General features: G+C 46.5%; 1 protein-coding gene across 1 annotated transcript in view; it reads right to left on the reverse strand.

Moving 5' to 3' along the window:
* The window catches only part of LOC105034748 (histone-lysine N-methyltransferase SUVR3), a 52,795-nt gene extending 33,510 nt beyond the window's left edge, over positions 1-19,285 (reverse strand). The window contains exon 1 of the mRNA XM_073251720.1: positions 18,668-19,285. Within this exon, the coding sequence (XP_073107821.1) occupies positions 18,668-19,262 (595 nt within the window). The 5' untranslated portion in view covers positions 19,263-19,285. The remainder of the gene's footprint in view (positions 1-18,667) is intronic.
* Positions 19,286-20,020: the final 735 nt, after the last annotated feature.

Consider the following 20,020-nt stretch of genomic DNA (forward strand, 5'->3'; position numbering starts at 1 on the left):
ATACCGGGCGATTCTCCCATCCGCTGGCAAGTCACGACAACGGACGCTGCTCCACCCTCGTAACAGATTTCACGTGGCAAGCTGTGGTGATGGCCACGATTCGCTCCACTACCTCTCGCAATAAATTTTCCCTGACAACGGGCGGCCCACGATCCGACGGTTACAGACGTCGCCATCGATCCATTACCTCCCCCGCCTATAAAAAGGGGGGACTCAGATACGTTATTCTCTAAGCTCATTTCTTATCTCCAAACTCCGCTAAATTCTCCGTTCGAGCACTCCATTCTTGTTGAGGCAGAGAACTGACTTGAGCGTCGGAGGGTCTTGCCGGAGCAACCCCACCTCCGGTTTAGACTTCCCTTGCAGGTCCCGGCGGCGACCGCGGCTTCCCCGACTCCAGCTTCTCCGGCGCAAGCAGATTTTTGCACCAACAGGATTGGCGCTAGAAGAAGGGCGTGTCTTCGCAGCACCCTTGTTCTTAAAGGAGTGTTCAACGGAGCCGCCTCCGACCGTCTCTCCGTCACCCACTCCTAATCTTCCCCCGCGGGATCGACACTCGATGCCTCCGCACAAGGCGTCCACCCGACGGTCCACGGCCTCCGCGGCCAGATCTCAGGCTCCGGCCTCCCCTCCCGTTTCTCAGCCTCCTCCTCCCCCTCCGGCAGCGGCGGTCGGCGCGGAGCAATTTGACCTGCTGGCACAGCAGGTCAGAGGTCTCGTCGAGGCCGTACAAGCGATGCAGCAGCAGCAGCAGCAACCGCAGGCGTCGGCGCATCCGGAAGGGGCATCTCCGGAATGCCAGAACCCGGCGGCGGGGCGGGCCACCTGGGCCAGCCGCCCCGTCCTTCCCGGGAAGGCAAATCCGAGGGTAGAAAGCCCTCAATCGGACCACGACTCCACCCCTGGAAGATCCCTGCCCCCGTTCTGCCAAAGGACCCTCGAGACTCGAAGTCGAGAGGATTTCCTGGACCGGAGGCTCCAGGAGATGAACCGGCGGATTGAAGAACTCCGTCACGCGCCCCCCGCTTATGGTGAGGATATTTGCACTGACCCTCCCTTCTCCCAAATGATTATGCAGGAACCGATCCCGCCGAACTTCAAGCTTCCCCAGTTCGAAAGCTACGACAGGACGTCGGACCCGGTTGATCATCTGGAGGCCTTCCGAACGATGATGCTGCTTCACAGCGCTCCTGACGCCATCTTGTGCCGGGCTTTCCCGTCTACGTTGAAGGGAGCAGCGAGGAACTGGTACTCGGCTCTGAAGCCGGGTACCATATTTTCCTTCGATCAAATGAGCCACCAATTTGTGGCCCATTTTGTCAGCAGCCGGCGTCCCCGGAAGGGTTCGGAGTCCCTCATCAACATCAAGCAGAGGGAAGGGGAGTCCATACGGGCCTACGTCAACCGCTTCAACATCGCGGCGTTGGAGGTCCGGAACTTGGACCAGTCAGTTGCCATGGCCGCCCTGAAAGGCGGCCTTCAGAAGAATGGTCTTTTGTACTCTCTGGAGAAGTACCCCAGGGATTTTGCCGATTTACTGGCTCGGGCTGAAGGATACGCCCGAGCGGAAGAAGCCTTCAAAATGAAGGACGAGGAGACAGCAAGAGAGCGTCAAGCGGGAGATTCGAGTAAGCCCGCAGTAGAGAAAAGGCCAAAGGAAGCCCGGCACGTTCCCGATCCCCTCCTGGACATAAGCGCGCCCTTACTCCACCCCGGGCACGCAGGCAGAGAAGCCCGGACCGCAGGGTTCGGCGGGGCTCCCCACCAGGGAGATTTCGCAACTACGTCCCCCTCAACGCCTCAAAGGTCCAGGTACTAATGGAGGTCAGGGAACAGCTCCCTAGGCCGGAGAGGATGCGCACACATCCCGGGAAGCGCAACCCCAACAAGTTCTGCCTCTACCACCGCGACCACGACCACGACACGGAGGAATGCATCCAGCTCCAGGACGAGATCGAGGAGCTCATTCGGCGAGGTCGACTCGACAGATTCATCCGCCGCAGGCCTGAGGGTAGAGGAGACCGGCCAAGAGCCCTCCCACCGCCTGAACCGCAGAAAAGGGAGGAGCAACCCGGGGACCGACCTCCCATCGGGACCATCGACTCCATCACCGGAGGGCCTCAAGGAGGAGCGGGAAAACTGTAAATGTATCACTTACTATTTCGCCTTGAATCTACTTTTCTTTCTGCCTAACGTGCCCCTCCCACCTAGCGTGGATGTATTATGACTGGATATGATCCCTCCAAAAACACAGCCATGTCAGGAACAGGAGGAGAACCTCGTCCTGACATGAGCAAAGTCAAAGGCCCGGTTCTTTTAGACCGGATGGGGGGAGAGGCCTTACAATGCCCTAATGTGCCCCCACAGCCTTGTTAGGGACAGGAGGAAAACCTCGCCCTAACTTGAGCAAAGTCAAAGGCCCGATTCTTTTAGACCGGATGGAGGGAGAGGCCTTACAACGCCCTAATGTGCCCCCACAGCCCTGTTAGGGACAGGAGGAAAACCTCGCCCTAACTTGAGCAAAGTCAAAGGCCCGGTTCTTTTAGACCGGATGGGGGGAGAGGCCTTGCAACGCCCTAATGTGCCCCCACAGCCATGTCAGGAACAGGAGGAGAACCTCGTCCTGACATGAGCAAAGTTGAAGGCCCGGTTCTTTTAGACCGGAGGGGGGAGAGGCCTTACAGCGCCCTAACGCGCCCCCACAAGCCAGGCTGGTAACGAGAGGAGAAACTCACGCCAGCTCGAGCAAAATGGAAGGTCCGGACTCCTACGGGAGCCGGGTTCCGCCGCCAAGAAAGACTTCACCCGGACTCCTACGGGAGCCGGGTTCCGCCGCCAAGGAAGACTTCACTCGGACTCCTACGGGAGCCGGGTTCCGCCGCCAAGGAAGACTTCACCCGGACTTCTACGGAAGCCGGGTTCCACCGCCAAGGAAGACTTCACCCGGACTTCTACAGGAGCCGGGTTCCGCCGCCAAGGAAGACTTCACCCGGACTCCTACGGGAGCCGGGTTCCGCCGCCAAGAAAGACTTCACCCGGACTCCTACGGGAGCCGGGTTCCGCCGCCAAGGAAGACTTCACCCGGACTCCTACGGGAGCCGGGTTCCTACGCAAGGAAGACTTCGCCCGGACTCCTACGGAAGCCGGGCTCCATCCGCCACTTCTGCAGCGAGGGTTAATAATGGTGGCGAAACTCGACCGCGTAACAAGGTCGGATGAAAGGAAAGAGCCCCCCCACGACGACATCTACGTCAAACAAGCCAAACGACAAGAAAGGTTCAACAGATGACAATATCAGTGCTACGCGTGGACAAGGTAACACAAAACGCTCTTTTTCCATTTCCGATATACACACTACAAGGCCAGGGCGGCCAAGGAAAGAAGGACAAAACAACAAAAAGGAAGTAACTACATGATAAGACATAAAAACAAAAGAGCTCTAAGGAGGCCCTGCTCCCTCCGACCCAGGGTTATCTACTCCATCCCTCAACCAGGACTGCCTCAGGTTCTCTATTGCTTCCTCTAGTTCTTCCCTCTTCCGCCGTTCGTCCTGGAGCACCCGACGAAGTTGCTGGCTCTCAGCCTCCGCTTCTCGATGCCACTTCCGCAAAACTTCGGACTCCGCCTCCGCGTCTGCAACGGCCTTCCGCTCAAGTGCCAGTTGGATCTTCACTTGTTGCAGCTCGGCTGTCTTCTCCCCAAGGGAGACAGAAATCCCTTCGACAGTGCCTCTCAGGGCTTGGAGCTCTTCGGTATCCTGGGCGGAAGTAAGCTGCGCCCTATTAACCAGCTGCCTCTGGAGACGAACGACCTCGTCAGCCGCCCTCCGGAATCTCCCTTTGTACTCTTCCACTTGCCGGCGCCAGCTGGCCCGCTGCACGTCGTGGCTCATCTCGGCGTCTTGAAGCTGCTTCTGGAGGTCGGAGACCTTCTGCGACCACTTCTGTTCATCATCAACCCGGGCCAGGAGCCGGGATGAGTTTCCCTCCAGCTGGCCAATCTTCCTCTTCGCAGCTGATAGCTCCACCTTAAGGGCGCTGATCCTGGCCTCTTGAGCCCAGGTTCGGTCGCTGGCGCTCTTCTTGCATTCCTCGAGCTCCTTTGTGAAGTTCGCCTTCCTCCGGCTGTAATCCATGATTGCCTTCACTTGGAGACTCCTAAAGTGGGCGGCCTCAGCGGCGGCTTCGGAATGGCATTCTCTCGATTTGCGGAGCTCGCCTTCCGACTTCTTCAACTTCTTCGTCAGGTGGAGGACCTCCTTCTTCAGCCGCTGGATTGTTGATTTCAGCGGGACCCCCAGGGGCAAGGGGAGTGCTTCAGCAGGGCACTGCCATCGAAAGGTGCAAGCGTCAAAGATCGACTCATTACAAGAAGAAAAGCAGAAAGGAGGAGGGGGAAGGAGAGGCCATCCACAACAAGAAATTCGACTTTATTGATTGAATAATTTTGAAGACAAACAGAAAGGAATATGGCGACAAAATAAGAGCACAAGATCAGAGGTCTCAGACCTCGGGGGCAGGAGGTGGAGAACTCGGCGCGGGGGGTGCGACTGCGGTGGCGGCGGATGAGGGGCCGGCCTCGTCTTCAGACTCCTCAAGAAAGCCGAGATCGAGGTCGGGGTATCTGCTGGCCACCTTCTCTTGGCAGAGCTCGAACCCCTTAGTGAACGCCTCCTGGCCGAACTGGACGTTCAGTTTCCTCATCTCCGCGGAAGCCTTGAACTCCTCCACCGCAAGGGCCCTGGCCTCCGAGACCAAAACCGGAGTTTGCTCGACCAAATGGGCGACCTCGGCCTCCGCCTTCCTCGCCGACTCCTCCAAGATCCGTCTCTCCTCTTCCCGGGCTTGTCTCTCCTCTTCCCGGGCTTGCCTCTCTGTTTCCAGGGCCTCCTGGAGGGCGACTACTTCGGCCGTCTTCGCTTGGAGGCGAGCAACCTCGGCTTGGTAGCGTTCCTCCGCCTGAAGGAGGTCCCTCCTCATGCGGCTCGCCGTCCCGACATAGGTGAAGAGCTGGTGCCCAATCTGCAAGGACGGATAGAGAATTACAACAAAGGCCGAGTGACCGTGTAAATAAATATCTGCTTACCTCGAGGAAGGACCCCAAAGAGTCCCAAGCCCGCTGCTCAGGATCGGCGCGGTCGATCCTCTCCACGACGTCGGACAGGATGCAGCCGTCGAGTAGCCGCCTGATCAAGTCCCTATCGTTGAAGGGGTTCTCCGATCCCCCCTCGGAGCAGATGGACTCGTCTGCAACAGCTCGGTGGCTACTCGCCCTGCGAGCCACCGATTTCCTCCTCCCCGCGGCGGGCGCCTCCGTGGGGCGAACCCCCGGAGCGGGGGCCCCAGTCGGCGGGCTCCTCGAGGAAGCCCGAGGGGCCACTGGCTCGGCATCTGAAGGAATGTCGATGGCCGGGGCCGCCTGGACGGGCGCAGCCAAGCTCGTCTCCTCCGCCCTGGCCCTCTTCGCCGATCCAGAGGCCGTCGCGCCCTTCCTCTTCTGAGCCCTCATGCCCCTGGCAAGCATCCGCGTTGCTTCGGCGTCCATTGCTGAAAAAAAAAAAAAAAAAAAAGAAAAAAAAGAGAAGCGACACCGATCAGTCCAGAGTCAAAAAAAAAAAAAAAAAAAAAGAAAAGAGAGAAAAAAGAAGAGAGAAAGAAAGAGAAAGAAAAGAGCGGGAAGGAAAAAGTAAAGAGAAGAAGAAGAGGAAGGCAAGAAAAGAAAAGATAAGATGAATACTTGCTGGATCCTGAGGGCTCAGGCCGATGTTGAAAAGAAGCTGCTCCCTCAGAAGATTAGGAAGGGAAGGAGCGGGATAAGTTAGGAGCTTCTGGGCGGCCTGAAGGTCGTCCTCCCCCAGGCTGGGAGCCCGACGGACGGAATCCCTCAGAAACCCCCAAGGGGGCAGGCCCAGCTCCAGGGTCGGGCAGTGGACGAAGAGAAATTTCTCCTTCCAATTGTGAATCGAAGAAGGGGCGCCCTTCAGCAACCCCTTTTTACCAAACTGGGGGGAGAAGTACCACCAGTCCTTCGCCGAAGGATGGCGTTTGAAGGTATAAAAATGCCTGAACAAAGAGAGGGACGGCTGGACCTCGGCTATGTGGCAGAGGGAGAGAAACCCTATCAAAAACCTAAAGGAATTTGGGACCACGGAGGCGAGAGAAATGTCCAAGAAGCGGAAGAAGGCAGCAACAAAGACAGGAAGCGGAAGCCGGAGTTCGGCACGGAACGCTTCCTGATACAAACAGAAGCGACCGGGAGGAGGAGTGCTGGCCCGATCAGAGAGGCCAGGTAGCTCCAGGTCGTACTCCGGAGGAACCCCGTACCGAACCCTTATCAGAAGGAGTTCATCCGAAGTCGACGAACATGGAATAGCGCCCGGTGCAAAAACCGGACGAGGCCCTGCCCCGGACGCAAGCTCGTCCGCAGAGACAGCGACCTGGGGGTTTGAAGCGGAAGAACTCTCAGAACTGCCAGGAGCAGAAGAGTCAGAAGACATTTTGAGTGGTTTCGAAGGGAGGATCTAAAGGACCCTAAAAGACAGACCGAAAGGGGAACGAGACGCCGAAGGTTAACTCGGAGGGAGGCACAAAAGTAATGAAGAGAGGAGAAGCCCCTAGGCGGTGAGAGGAAGGTTGGCACTAACCTATATTGCTCTGAGGGACCTGGGGGACGAGAAACGGGAGGCGCCTACGGCTCGAGAAGACGTTCACTAGAGCAAGGCTCTCGAAGAGAAGACAGACACCAGCAAAAACTCAGGAATGGAGTAGGACGCCTGAAGGGGGGAGGACGGATTTAAATAGACCCTGGGATCCGGCGCCATAATGATCGCGAATCCCCCAGGCCAGTCCGCATCCGACACGTGTCCCACTCCCCCTGACAGACGGCTAAAAGCGGCTGACGGTTGGCAGGATCATAATTGCGCCGTACCTAGGCCAGTGTACCTGCGGGATTTTCGAAGCGTCCTCTCGTACCGCTCCAATTCGAAAAGACTCCGGCACGTGCCCATTTAATGTCAAAATATCTGGAGGCGGCAGTGCGCAGGATTCGGAGGGATAGTTCCGACTGTACCTATCTCTCTCTCTCTGTGTACTTCCTTCGCTTGAAATTCAAACTCGAAAGTAGGGGGACTGGTGTTGGGTATAAAATACCCACAGCCGAAACCCTCGGCGGAATCGACAACAGCACAGCTCCGCCCGGACTCCTACGGGAGCCGGGCTCCGCCTCCGACATCGACGGAACAACACAGCTCCGCCCGGACTCCTACGGGAGCCGGCTCCGCCTCCGACATCAACTGCAGAACAGCTCCGCCCGGACTCCTACGGGAGCCGGGCTCCGCCTCCGACATCAACTGCAGAACAGCTCCGCCCGGACTCCTACGGGAGCCGGGCTCCGCCTCCGACATCGACGGAACAACACAGCTCCGTCCGGACTCCTACGGGAGCCGGGCTCCGCCTCCGACATCAACTGAGAACAGCTTCGCCCGGACTCCTACGGGAGCCGGGCTCCGCCTCCGACATCAACTGCAGAACAGCTCCGTCCGGACTCCTACGGGAGCCGGGCTCCGCCTCCGACATCGACGGAACAACACAGCTCCGCCCGGACTCCTACGGGAGCTGGGCTCCGCCTCCGACATCGACGGAACAACACAGCTCCGCCCGGACTCCTACGGGAGCAGCTCCGCCTCCGACATCAACTGCAGAACAGCTCCGCCCGGACTCCTACGAGAGCCGGGCTCCGCCTTCGACAACGACTGCAGAACAGCTCCGCCCGGACTCCTACGGGAGCCGGGCTCCGCCTCCGACATCAACTGCAGAACAGCTCCGCCCGGACTCCTACGGGAGCCGGGCTCCGCCTCCGACAACGACTGCAGCATGGCTCCGCCCGGACTCCTACGGGAGCCAGGCTCCGCTCTCAGTATCAACTGCTGGTAAGCTCCGTCCGGACTCCTACGGGAGCCGGACTTCACCTCTAACTTTGATTGCAGAGGACTCCGTCCGGACTCCTACGGGAGCCGGGCTCCGCCCGCAACTTCAGCTCCGAAGAGCTCCGTCCGGACTCCTACGGGAGCCGGACTTCACCTCTAACCTTGATTGCAGAGGACCTCTCCCGGACCTCCACAGAGGCCGGGCTCCGACCGCTGCCGAGCTTCAATCAACAGATCCGCGCCCCCTGGCGAGCCACCATAACGGCCGCGATCCTGCTCCACTTCCTGTGGCGGATTCCGCGCAGCTCCATCATTCCCTGACAGGCCGCAGTAACCATCGCAGCTCTGCTCCACTTCCTGTGGCGGATTCCGCACAGCTCCACTACCCCCTGGCAGGCCACCATAACGGCCACGAACCTGCTCCACCTCCTGCGACGGATACCGGACGATTCTCCCATCCGCTGGCAAGTCACGACAACGGACGCTGCTCCACCCCTCGTAACAGATTCCACGTGGCAAGCTGTGGTGATGGCCACGATTCCGCTCCACTACCTCTCGCAATAAATTTTCCCTGACAACGGGCGGCCCACGATCCGACGGTTACAGACGTCGCCATCGATCCGTTACCTCCCCCGCCTATAAAAAGGGGGACTCAGATACGTTATTCTCTAAGCTCATTTCTTATCTCCAAACTCTGCTAAATTCTCCGTTCGAGCACTCCATTCTTGTTGAGGCAGAGAACTGACTTGAGCGTCGGAGGGTCTTGTCGGAGCAACTCCACCTCCGGTTTAGACTTCCCTTGCAGGTCCCGGCGGCGACCGCGGCTTCCCCGACTCCAGCTTCTCCGACGCAAGCAGATTTTTGCACCAACACTTATCATATAAGCAAACCAACAACAAGAAGAATTGGGTTCACCCAGGTCCTAGCAAGGTTAACATAAACCCAATAGGATTTCTTTAAGTCTATATAAATTGATGCTTCATAAGTCCAATTTTAATCAATCCAAGTCTTTTTCCTTTAATATGTGACACCATAGGTTCATTTCTATCTGATAGTGAGATATACCATGATCTCTATCATAAGTATCACTGAAATCCCTTCCAGTGGATCGGAACAGTTTCACTCTAACTCGATAAGAATTATTGATCCAAAACGATCCTATTGAGCTCTCACAATCCATCAGTGACATCTAGCAATATGTAGTGGCAATCCAGTAGAACTGCAATAGAACCTCAAATGTAGTTAATGTGTAATACAGTCCCTCTATCGTGAGGCCCAACTAGATGATAGGTCATAGATAAATCGTCAAATCTCATCATCAATCATATGATAAATTCGATCAATTCAAGTCCAATAGTAATTCGAAATGAAAACTCTTTTCCATCAATCATACTGCTATGACCATAGACTTGTGAACTCAACTTCTCAAATCTTGTAGGACTACTCTCTATCAAGATCGATAGATCCCATCTAGATACACACCTTGCTTCCACAGCTCAACTAACAACTGAAGCCAACGTTCACTACAAAAACTCATAATTGAGTTAATGCTTATGTGTAGTCAAACTACAACAGTCTTATTGTGAGCAACTGTGACACCACAGGACAAAAGACCAGTCACACACCTACAGCATCGAGATGATCACTGACGATTAGATAGAAATCCATGTGATTTCTCATATGGTCACGTTCAGTACTAGTTGTTCTCTAACAACTATCCGCACTTACCGTTCAATGTCTCTATACTATAGATTAGAGACTCATCTATCTCGAAGAAAACGAACCATGCATCAATCTATCTGGATGGATCACCGTCCCTATGACTATCCTATAACCGGAAGTAATTTAAAAATCGATCATACATGCCTCTAATTCTTAACAGTTGAGAATATATATTGCAACATCAATTTCAAGGACGATTCAAAGACATATAACACTTGAATGAAAAAAAAACTTATCCTTTATTGATTAAATCAATAGTTTAAGTACAAATTTATGTCATAAAATGAACAATGTGTCAGTCAATAATTGATTTCTACGACATATATCTAACAGATCCAATATATGGCTGTTAATCGATGTGACCAATCTACACCTATTGGATTGATCTCGAGCACTCTTGACCTAATCCTAATCAACTCTTGATTAGGTTGGAACAACCGCTTATCTCGATTAAGTCCTATTATGTACCAATTGATTATCCAAAAGTAATCGAATTACAAGACCTAATGGAACTACCCAAGCCCAAACCCTTATGTTTTATGCTTAAGATTAAGATCTTAAATTCTCGATTTCAGATCTTAATACTTAATTTCAGATCTTTAATTTATAATTTCAGATCTTTAATTAAGTGCATTATGAATATGAGGTAGTTCAGATGTCAAAACTACTTTCATATCTAAACATTTAAACATGTATCTCATACATAACCACATAAATTCCAGATTTATGTTTATATCCAAAATGGTTTTGGATTTAGAGTTTTGATTTAAAAGGGTCTCATCTCACATCATCCTAGGACAACCATTCAGTACAATTTCCATTATGCTAGGGCAATCTTATGTCAGAATGATTTTGATTAATCCAACCAATTTAGATCTAATCTAAAATAGGTTTGATCATTTATACATCTCATGTATATTTAGATCTAATAAATACGCATCTCATGCAATATTCAGATTTATTAACATGCATCTCACGCATATTAAAACAGATTATGTATCTCATACATAACTACAGCTATACATATCACATATGCACATCACTTATACATCTCATGTATAAATTGATCTAATACGACACATGTATTTAAATTAAATCTAATCTAATTACTAAATCTGATTTTCATATCAAAATATCTGATTTTCAAATCTTAATAATATGCATGTGAAATTAAACCATGGCTCTGATACCACTTGAAGGAAGACCGACTTTCGGGATATGCATGCAGAAATCAAATTGCAGCGAAAATTAAAACTGACCTAGATTTAAAACTATTTTAAATCTAATATACATAAAATATAGATCTAATCTATACATGCCAGAAATGTTTACATGCTGAAATTAAGATGCTGAAAGTAAAAAATTAGTTTTAGATTCAGATCTTTACCTTACACGGATAGATATTCATCGCGATCCGATGATCCGTGGATATCTTCACGATCTGCTGAACCTATGATCCAATAATCCATGGATGTCTCGAAGGTCCGTTGAAGCCGCACAAGTATCCAGCCTCTACAGATATCCACACGAGGCTAATCTGATTAGGAGGACTCGATCTCACCAGGGTGCTAGCTCTCTTGCAGAGATGCTCCTTGGATTGTCGAATCGGCTTGATCTTTTGATTTTCTTCCCAAGAGAATCAATCAAATCTATAGGAGGATATGATGAAATCAGATCACGTGATTTTCTTTTTCACTTTTCTCTTCTTAAGAGAAAATCAAAGATCTATTGAAGAAGACAAGAGATCTAATCTCTTTCTTCTTCCATCTTGTTCAACCCTTGGACTCGATCTAAGAAAAAGTAGAGGAGAACTTCTGTCCATCTCATAGACCAATAGGAAGAGGCAAAAATCAGATCAAATCTGATTTTAATCATGTTCAACTCTTGAACATGTATAGAGGAGAACCGTCCATCTCTTGGACTAAAATAAATCAGATCAAATCTGATTTTAATCATGTTCAACTTTTGAATATGTATGGAGGAGAAGATGATGGAGATATGTCCAACTCTTTGGACAAGGAGAGAAAGAGGGAAAATATTCAACTCTTGAACATAAGACAAGGGAGAAAGAGAGATATCTTACTTTCAACAACCAACTTTTGGTTGTAAGAAAGAAGAGAAACAACCCTCACACGCCAACCCAAGGAGCCATGGCATTATCTTTCTATTTTTCATGCTTGCTGCCTTCGGATGCGCGTCCCAGGGCGGGACGCGCGACCCAGGCTAGGACCTCCTACAGATTAGTTAGTAGGTGCCCCTCTTATCCCTATTTAAAGAGAGTTAGATAAGGTTTTAGTTAGAGTCCAAATCCAAATGGAAGTTGGAGTCCAATTTAGATTAGGTTAAGTCCAATCCCATTAGACTAATGAAATCCAATCCAAGTCAAATTAGAACCATATCTAATCAAATTAAATCTGATTTAATTTAATTAAGATCCAATCCAAATCAAATATGGCTAAAGATTAGATCAAACCTAATCTAGATAGGTTTGGGTCCGGTATTCATTAAATCTAATCCCATTAGATTAATGAAACCTAGTTTAAGTCAAACTCAAATTAAAACTAGTCAAATTAAATCTGATTTAATTTGATTAGGATCCAATCTTAATATTTGATCGTCTGTCATATGTAGATTTATTCGACTTGAGTTCATTTGTGAAATCTGATGAAAACTATTTTCCATCATTCACACTGTCCTAGTCAAGATCTTCTGAATTCAGTCTCATAAATCACATAGGACTACTTCTTAACTACTAAGATCGATAGATCCCATATAGGTACACATCCTATTCTTACAATGAACTTGCTGCAGCCAATATACACCTCAAGACTCCGCATGGCTAAGAGACCGAGTTATGGTGCAGTCAAACTACAGCAATCTCATTGTGAACAACCAAGGCACCGAAGGTTTAAGAATTATTACACCACTACAGCATCGAGAATGTCACTGACGAGTGAGTGACATCCAAATGACTTCTCATGTTGGTCATGCTCGATACCTTTATTCTCTAACAAACACCTGCACTCTTGCTCCAATATCTCCACACTGTAGATTCGAGACTCGTTTACCCTAAGGGAAGCGATCTGTGCACCAATCTTATCGGATCAATCACCGTCCCTGTGATGATCCTTCGATCGAAAGCAATTTGAAAATTAATCATCAATAACACATACCTCAAATTTTCAACTCTTGAGAATATGTGTCATCATCTTATTAATTTTCTGAATGATTCATGGACACATTTACTATATGAATGGAATTAACTGTACTAATTAATTTGATCAAGTACAAAATTATGTCCTAGAAAGAATTAATGTGTCGGACTGATTGATTTCTAGGGCATGCATCTAACACTAAGTTGTCTTGCATGATTTTTGAATCAGAGCAAAAAGATCCTACTCCATTCATCCTTTGTTTGCTTTACCTTTTTATTATCCATTTGATTCTCTCATTATGTCATCAAATAATAAGCAAGCCAAACCCCTAAGTTGTCCTGCATCATTTTTGAATCAGAGCAAAAGGATCCAACTCCATTCATCCTTTTTTTGCTTCACCTTTTTATTATCCATTTGATTCTCCCATTATGTCATCAAACAATAAGCTAAATTTTAAGCTTAAGATTCCTCATCAACACATGAGGAAGGACTCTAGACTTAGCTGCAATGATTTATCATCAATCTAACACTAGATTGATATCTCTTAACAGTATGTTTTGGTGTTAACGAATGCTAGGTTGCAAGAATTGGAAGCAGCTTTAGATGTTTGACAGGGCTTTAAAATAGTCATCTTCTCTGCTTGTAATTATCAACAAGTTATGAAGTAAATTCCTACAATGCCCATGCAAGTCCATCTGCACAAAGCACTGGAGATCAAAACCCTTAAAATCCATCAAACAAGAATGCAATGCTCAAAGATGTATCAATAAAAGATCATAGAAAGTACAAAAGCTGAACCCTCATGTCAAGAGTTTGCCATGGAAGATATACCATGTCTTGGAAAATCAATTACCAAGCATGAAAGCACAAGGACCCATGTCCAAGAAATTTTCAAACAATAAGGACAGGGGTTGGAAACATTCAACGAGTTGTGCTCATATCACAGCATCTCAATGATCAAGGATTCAATTTTGTTGATTTTGTGGGTTCATCAAAGCATAGCATCAATCAAATGATCAAAAGCATCATGCTTGAAGAACCAAGGGCACCAAAGCAACCAACTAGCATCATATTTATGAGAAAGTTTTATACAGGTCTCCATTGTCAGATCTTGGATGTTCATTCAATCATGTCAAAGCATTATTAAGATCTCAAGGGCAAGATCAATGCAGTGAAAGAATATGGAGAAGTCAAGGACAAGGATCATGAGAAATGATTGCTATTATGATCATTCAAGCCCTCATCCAATTATTTTGAAAACGAATAGAATCAATCACAGCACTTGAATCATGAATGGTCAACATTTTATTAAAATAAATTTGTATGTTTTAACATAATTGTATTAGCTTATTTGGCCCTTAAGTAACTTAGACATTAAGTCACTCTGCCACCAAGTTAATCTTTTTTAATGACTTGTCCATCAAGTTACTTGGCTCACAAGTAACCGGGTCTCCAAGTTGCGTTGTATTTTATTTTATTTGATTACTTGCTCCCTAGGTTACAGGAGGCTATAAATATAGTTTATGGGATAGCTAAGAAGGGAGATTTGAATCATGTACTCTATGACTTTGTGTTGTTGAGAAAGAAAGTGTCTCTTTCCTCTTATACCTTTTTCTTCTATCCTTCTCTCTTGTCTCCGCTCACTCTCTCCTTTCTCTAGCATACTCTACTCTTTCTTCTCTCTATTTCCTCGATTATCCTAATGTGCTAGGCCCATCTATATGCAAGCAAGCCAACCCCTTAAGCCATCCTGCATCACGTCATACTACCAATAACCTTGATAAGATGACACCACACCAATTGCAAAGTAGTTGTTGTGCCTCTCTCATCCCTAGTAATACATACAGCTAAGAAGTGAGGCTAGAATGAAATTTATTTGGCAACAGAAAAGTAGGATTTGGACCTTTGGCTTGCACATAAGGGTACCACACAGCTATGTTGCCTTGATAGTTGATACTTTAGTTTGTGGTACAGGATTGCTATGACATCTAAGCATGGCTCCAAAAGAAGAAAATCTTAGACATTGAAAAATGATCCTGCTTAGATACACACCCCAACACCTGACATACAAGCCAAGTCCATGTAACGTAGCCTCTCTACATGCTATCTTTTTTTTTTGTTTGAAATCTCTATAATTCAGCCTCTAATTTTTCCAAGATTAATAGTTTCAACTAATCTTTAACCTCCCATGTGGTTTTCCTTGCATATAAAAAATTTTGAAATTTCACATGTTAGTACTTGAGCTCTTAAAAACTTTTGACATTTCACAAGTTAGAACTTGAGCTCATTATTTCTACTTCTGGAATAAATGTGATCATATCCTCCATGCTGTAAATATTATGCATATTACACGTTTTTCTAAAAGACTTCAGGTGGGAAACAAGAAGCTGCAGGCCACCTAAAACATACGTAGTCACCAAGACTCCTAAGGTGAAGGTTAACCATGCAGACCTCAAAATCCTTTCTGATGGGAGTTTACCTTCTTATTTGGGACCAACTCCACTAGCAACAGTCCCTAGCACTTGAAACTACAACACCAACAAAGCATTCTCTACTGCCAATAGTAGCCCTACCAGCAACGGTAGCCTTAACTGGATACCACCCTACAACCCCACCAAATGGTAGCTATAGGAGTTATCATCGCCTACTTGATTGCCAAGGTTTTGATAAGAGAAAGAAAGAGATAGAGAGACTTGGGAAAGAAAAAAAAGGATAGTTAAAAAGATAATTTACCTGAACTGTCACTACAATCACTATCACCAAGTGCTGCTCCTGACTGCCATGCACCATCACTGGCTACCAAGCATTGCAACCATATTGCTACTTCCTCCCGCCCCTCCCTCTCTGCTCCTATAGAGATGTCTAGTGCTCACTCAAAAGGATTAAGCCTCAGGGTAGGGGTTAAGTGTTAAATGAACAGGAAGGGTACTAAGTTATTAGGTAATTGTCTGGTAGAACCCTAACCCAACAAGCACGAAACCCCAACCGACCTCCTTAATCATGGATGCATGCCCATGCAACCTTGGCATGGTATCCTAGGTTCAATTGAATTTCGGGTAGGCATTTGACCCAAGTTTTAAAAGTCATAGTAACATCTACCTAGCTAAATAAGCTTTCTTCCCATACATTCCATTATTAGCAAGTGCAAGTTTATCAAACTAAATACCTAGCAAAGCTCAAAACTACTGTGTTATCCAACAGCATGGTTCTTTTCATTCGACCGATATACAAAACATAAAGCAAATATAGTGATTTTGTTTGAAGACAAGTGAAGCACCACCATAACTTTGGCCCATAACAAGTGCCTCCATTTCATCACTCAAGAACAAACACATGTTATAGCATGCATGACAGCTTGCTAAGGTGTCAACCCACCAATTTACATCACTAGCTTTGGCTGACATGCAAGATCAACAAATTACTATTGAACTTAGTGGAACGCCCAACCACATGAATCTATTGCTTTAATTTGACATTGTAATCCTTCATGGAGTGGTCTAAATTGCCACAATTATAGCAATGACCAAGCCTTATATTTTTGAATTTCTTGTAATGCTAAGCACCATATTTAGGTTTCTGCTGGTTTTGGTTCTTGAAATCACTTTGAGTTGGCTCATCATTCTTGAATTGTTTCCTCTTGGGTTGCATCTTCTACTCAAAAATTTCTTCCATTACATTGGCTTTGATTAATCACCTTATAGACATATTTTGCATGACCATGACTGCACGGCTCCTCTTTAATACATTTGTGCTAGAGAAAATCTTTCAACAAAACTTGCTTCTTGGAATGATAGTATTTGTTTCTCTAAAGATGTCATTGTTTAACAATATTTTATAATAACAGTTTTTGATAGAAAAGATAGTTAGAAAATTGAAAGCACTATGTAATGTCCTTTATTATCATTTTTTGATCCCAAAAGCAATTTCTTAATTTAGTCACCAAACAAATACTAAAGTTCCACAACACTTAGCAAACAGCTTTTTTAAAAACTCTATTAGCAAAAGCTTTATTGTCCAAAGCTCTACAAACAAAAACTCTACTACCTACAGCGATGCCAAATGGGGCCATAGGCTCTAAGCTCCATACTTTTGGGTATATAGGCTTAGCATCAACAATAAAGAAGTTTTTCTAGTTTATCACCAACTAGGTTTGATTATTGTTTGTGTTCCTTGCAATGTTTTTTGATTTCCTCTTGGATAGCCTTGGCACAAGTTTCCTTGTGGTTGAATCTAGACAAGTTATTGACCTTACCACTCAAAAATATTCCTCATAGAGGAAATTTTCTCCCATCCATATTTCAAAAGTAGCTTGCTCCTTTGGTGGAGTTCCTAATTAATCTTAGGAAGCTTTTGAGTTAACATACGATACAACTCAGTGCCTCTAGGTACAAAAATTACCTTTCACCTCCAATTATCATCATCAAACTCTAATCCATTGTCAATTTTATACAATATGAACCTTTTAAAGGATCCATGATGGAATCAATTTCTGAATTGTTGGTATTGGAATTTTATTTTGGGATATCTAGATATGGTGTCACACCAAGACCTGAAACTAATTCAAATCAGTGAACTAGAACTTGCCCCAATTGTCACCTCTCCACTCAGCAACCAAACGTTCTAGGTGCGATTTTTGAGAGGTGCATCTATGGACTTAGGTGATTATAGGGCAGGTGATTTCCCCATCCCTTTATCTCAAAAGGGGGAAAAAATCCCAAAGAATGACAATAACTTTTAAGGCTGCAACTTCGGTTGGCCAAGCCAAACCAAACTTAAGCTGAAAACAAATTTGCATCAAGCTTGGCAGGTTAAGCCGAAACTCAAGCCAAGCTTAAGTTGAGAAACCTTGACATGAATCTATCTAGATCAAGCATAAACTAAAGTGCTGGGCAACCAATCCAAACCCAAACATGACTTATTTAATATGCATACGCCAAAAAGCCTCGGCCCTTTCCTATTTATTTCTCAACATTGCAGTCCTTTGCTTTTTTTAATAATAAAAATGCCAAAAGTTAAATCTTCTAATCATAAGAAATACTGATACTATGATTGACTGGAAAAATATTTAAATTTCAAAAAAGCTCTGATATTTCACACAGTTTAGGACCTTTTTCTAAAGATTTATTTATACCCTCAAGGCCACATAAATTCTCATTGCTAATGCAAATGAGGCTGCACATATCCTTAATAGCGAACCAGATGGGGAGAACTTACTTCTAAAGATTTATTTATACCTCAAGGCCACATAAATTGCATTGCTAATGCAAATGAGGCTGACCTTAATAGTGAACCAGATGGGGCCACATAAATCCTTACCACTAATGCAAATGAGGCCACACATATTCGAACTGGGAAACCAAATGAATTACATATATTTCAAGACCCACATATATCACTGCCCAAGGATCCCTATGTATCTTTATCAATAATTTGAATGGGGCCACATTTATCACCTAATATAAGTCAAAAGTATATCCTCATTGGTAACTCAAATGCAGAGAAATATGCCACTTTATTTGAGGTTCACATGTAAATCTAAATTATGACATTATGTTCAGATTTAATATAAACTGCACAAATGCCATTTAAAAATATATATAAATAAAAATTCACAGACACAGAAGAGGTTCTACCATGCAAAGAATTTCAAAGTACAAACACGCATGCAAGTTCATGAATGCAATTCATAAATTTTCAAATAGAAACAAAAATATAAACTTAAACTCACAAAGTACCAAACATCAAAGAACAATAAGTTAAAGTCATTGCAACTAATCATAGGTTTCAAAATTAAAAACAGCCTTAAAACAAAACAAGAACAGAAAGGAAAGGAACGGAATGGAACGGATGGGAGAGAAGCTAATACCGGCATACTCGCAAATAAATTGCCCTCTTTTGACGAACTGAGCCGCGTGTAATCCCCACCCTTTCAGGGGATGTTTGACGACCCGCAATCGGGCAGAAATCCCTCCCTGCGTCACGCGATTACGGCACTCGGGCCCGCAGGGGCAATTCACCCCGCACTCCGTCATCAGCTCCATCCCCGGCTCGGGGCCCAACGAGCACGGGCATTCGGACGCGCACGCCGGTGCGCAAGCGCACCCTCCGGCTGCCGGCGAGAAGGTGAGAGCGGCGAGGGAGGAGGGGTTGGAGGGGGTGGGGCCGCGTCCGCCCCACGGCTGTGCGGAGGGGGAGTGGAGGGCGAGAAGAGGGAAGCGGGCGTAGAGGAAGTAGGAGTAAGGCTGGGCATCGACGGGGTTGAGGAACGGGACAGGGTGGCGCTCCAGGCCTCGGGAAGCGTCTGAAGCTCTCCGGTAGGAGACGCCCATGGCTACGCTGCGGAGGGCCTTGCTCGCGGAGGCGACGGCAGCGAGGTCGGGAGGGGCCAGCCAAGGGAGGACCAGCTCGGCCCATCCCCGCAACGCCTCCCCCTCCGCCTCTCGGCCTCTCTTCTCCTCCATGTCTCGAGGTGCCGAGCCCGAATGGGTTGAAGTACAAATCCCAACTCGCGCCCGTTCTAGGGAGAAATTATTGCATGCACCAGGTGCAAGTTAACCAGGGCAAATCCGGGAGCATATGCACGGTGGAGAGCGCTCAATCGGGAATCGGTGAAATTCAAAGGGTCGCGTGGCGTGTTATCCACCGTGGGTCTTGCGCGATCCAATTGCACCTGGTGCATGCAATTCGGAGGCCGTCCTAGGTTGGATCACGCCCAATCCAGTTAGGACTGAATCATCACATTAGCCAGAGAAATCTAATCTAATTTAATATAATATATAAAGAGAACGATCAAATTAGTAATTTTTTGACAAGTGATATTTTTAATATTTGACAAATGGCATTCATGACTTTTTGATAAGTGGTATTCATATTTGGATTGTAAAATAAAATCTTTGTGTATTTAAGGTAATTGATTTATAATGATAATAGTAAATATCTGTAAATCATTATTTATTTTAATTTAATAAAAAAATTTATATTAAATTGAATAATATAAAAATTGAAAATTAAAAATTAGATTTATTATTATAGATTTGCCTTATTTTTGTGTGTTGATAAAAATTATTTTTTTTATGCCCAGATGCCATAGATAAATATTACTTATTGAAGTCATATTTTTAAAAAAAATAATTATAGTAGATGATGTCATTACATTCAAAATATAATAGAGTAGAATCAAATTTTTTAAATAAAAAATGATAGAGACATGCTATATATA

The sequence above is a fragment of the Elaeis guineensis genome, chromosome 2 (assembly GCF_000442705.2).
Source record: "Elaeis guineensis isolate ETL-2024a chromosome 2, EG11, whole genome shotgun sequence".
NCBI lineage: Eukaryota > Viridiplantae > Streptophyta > Magnoliopsida > Arecales > Arecaceae > Elaeis > Elaeis guineensis.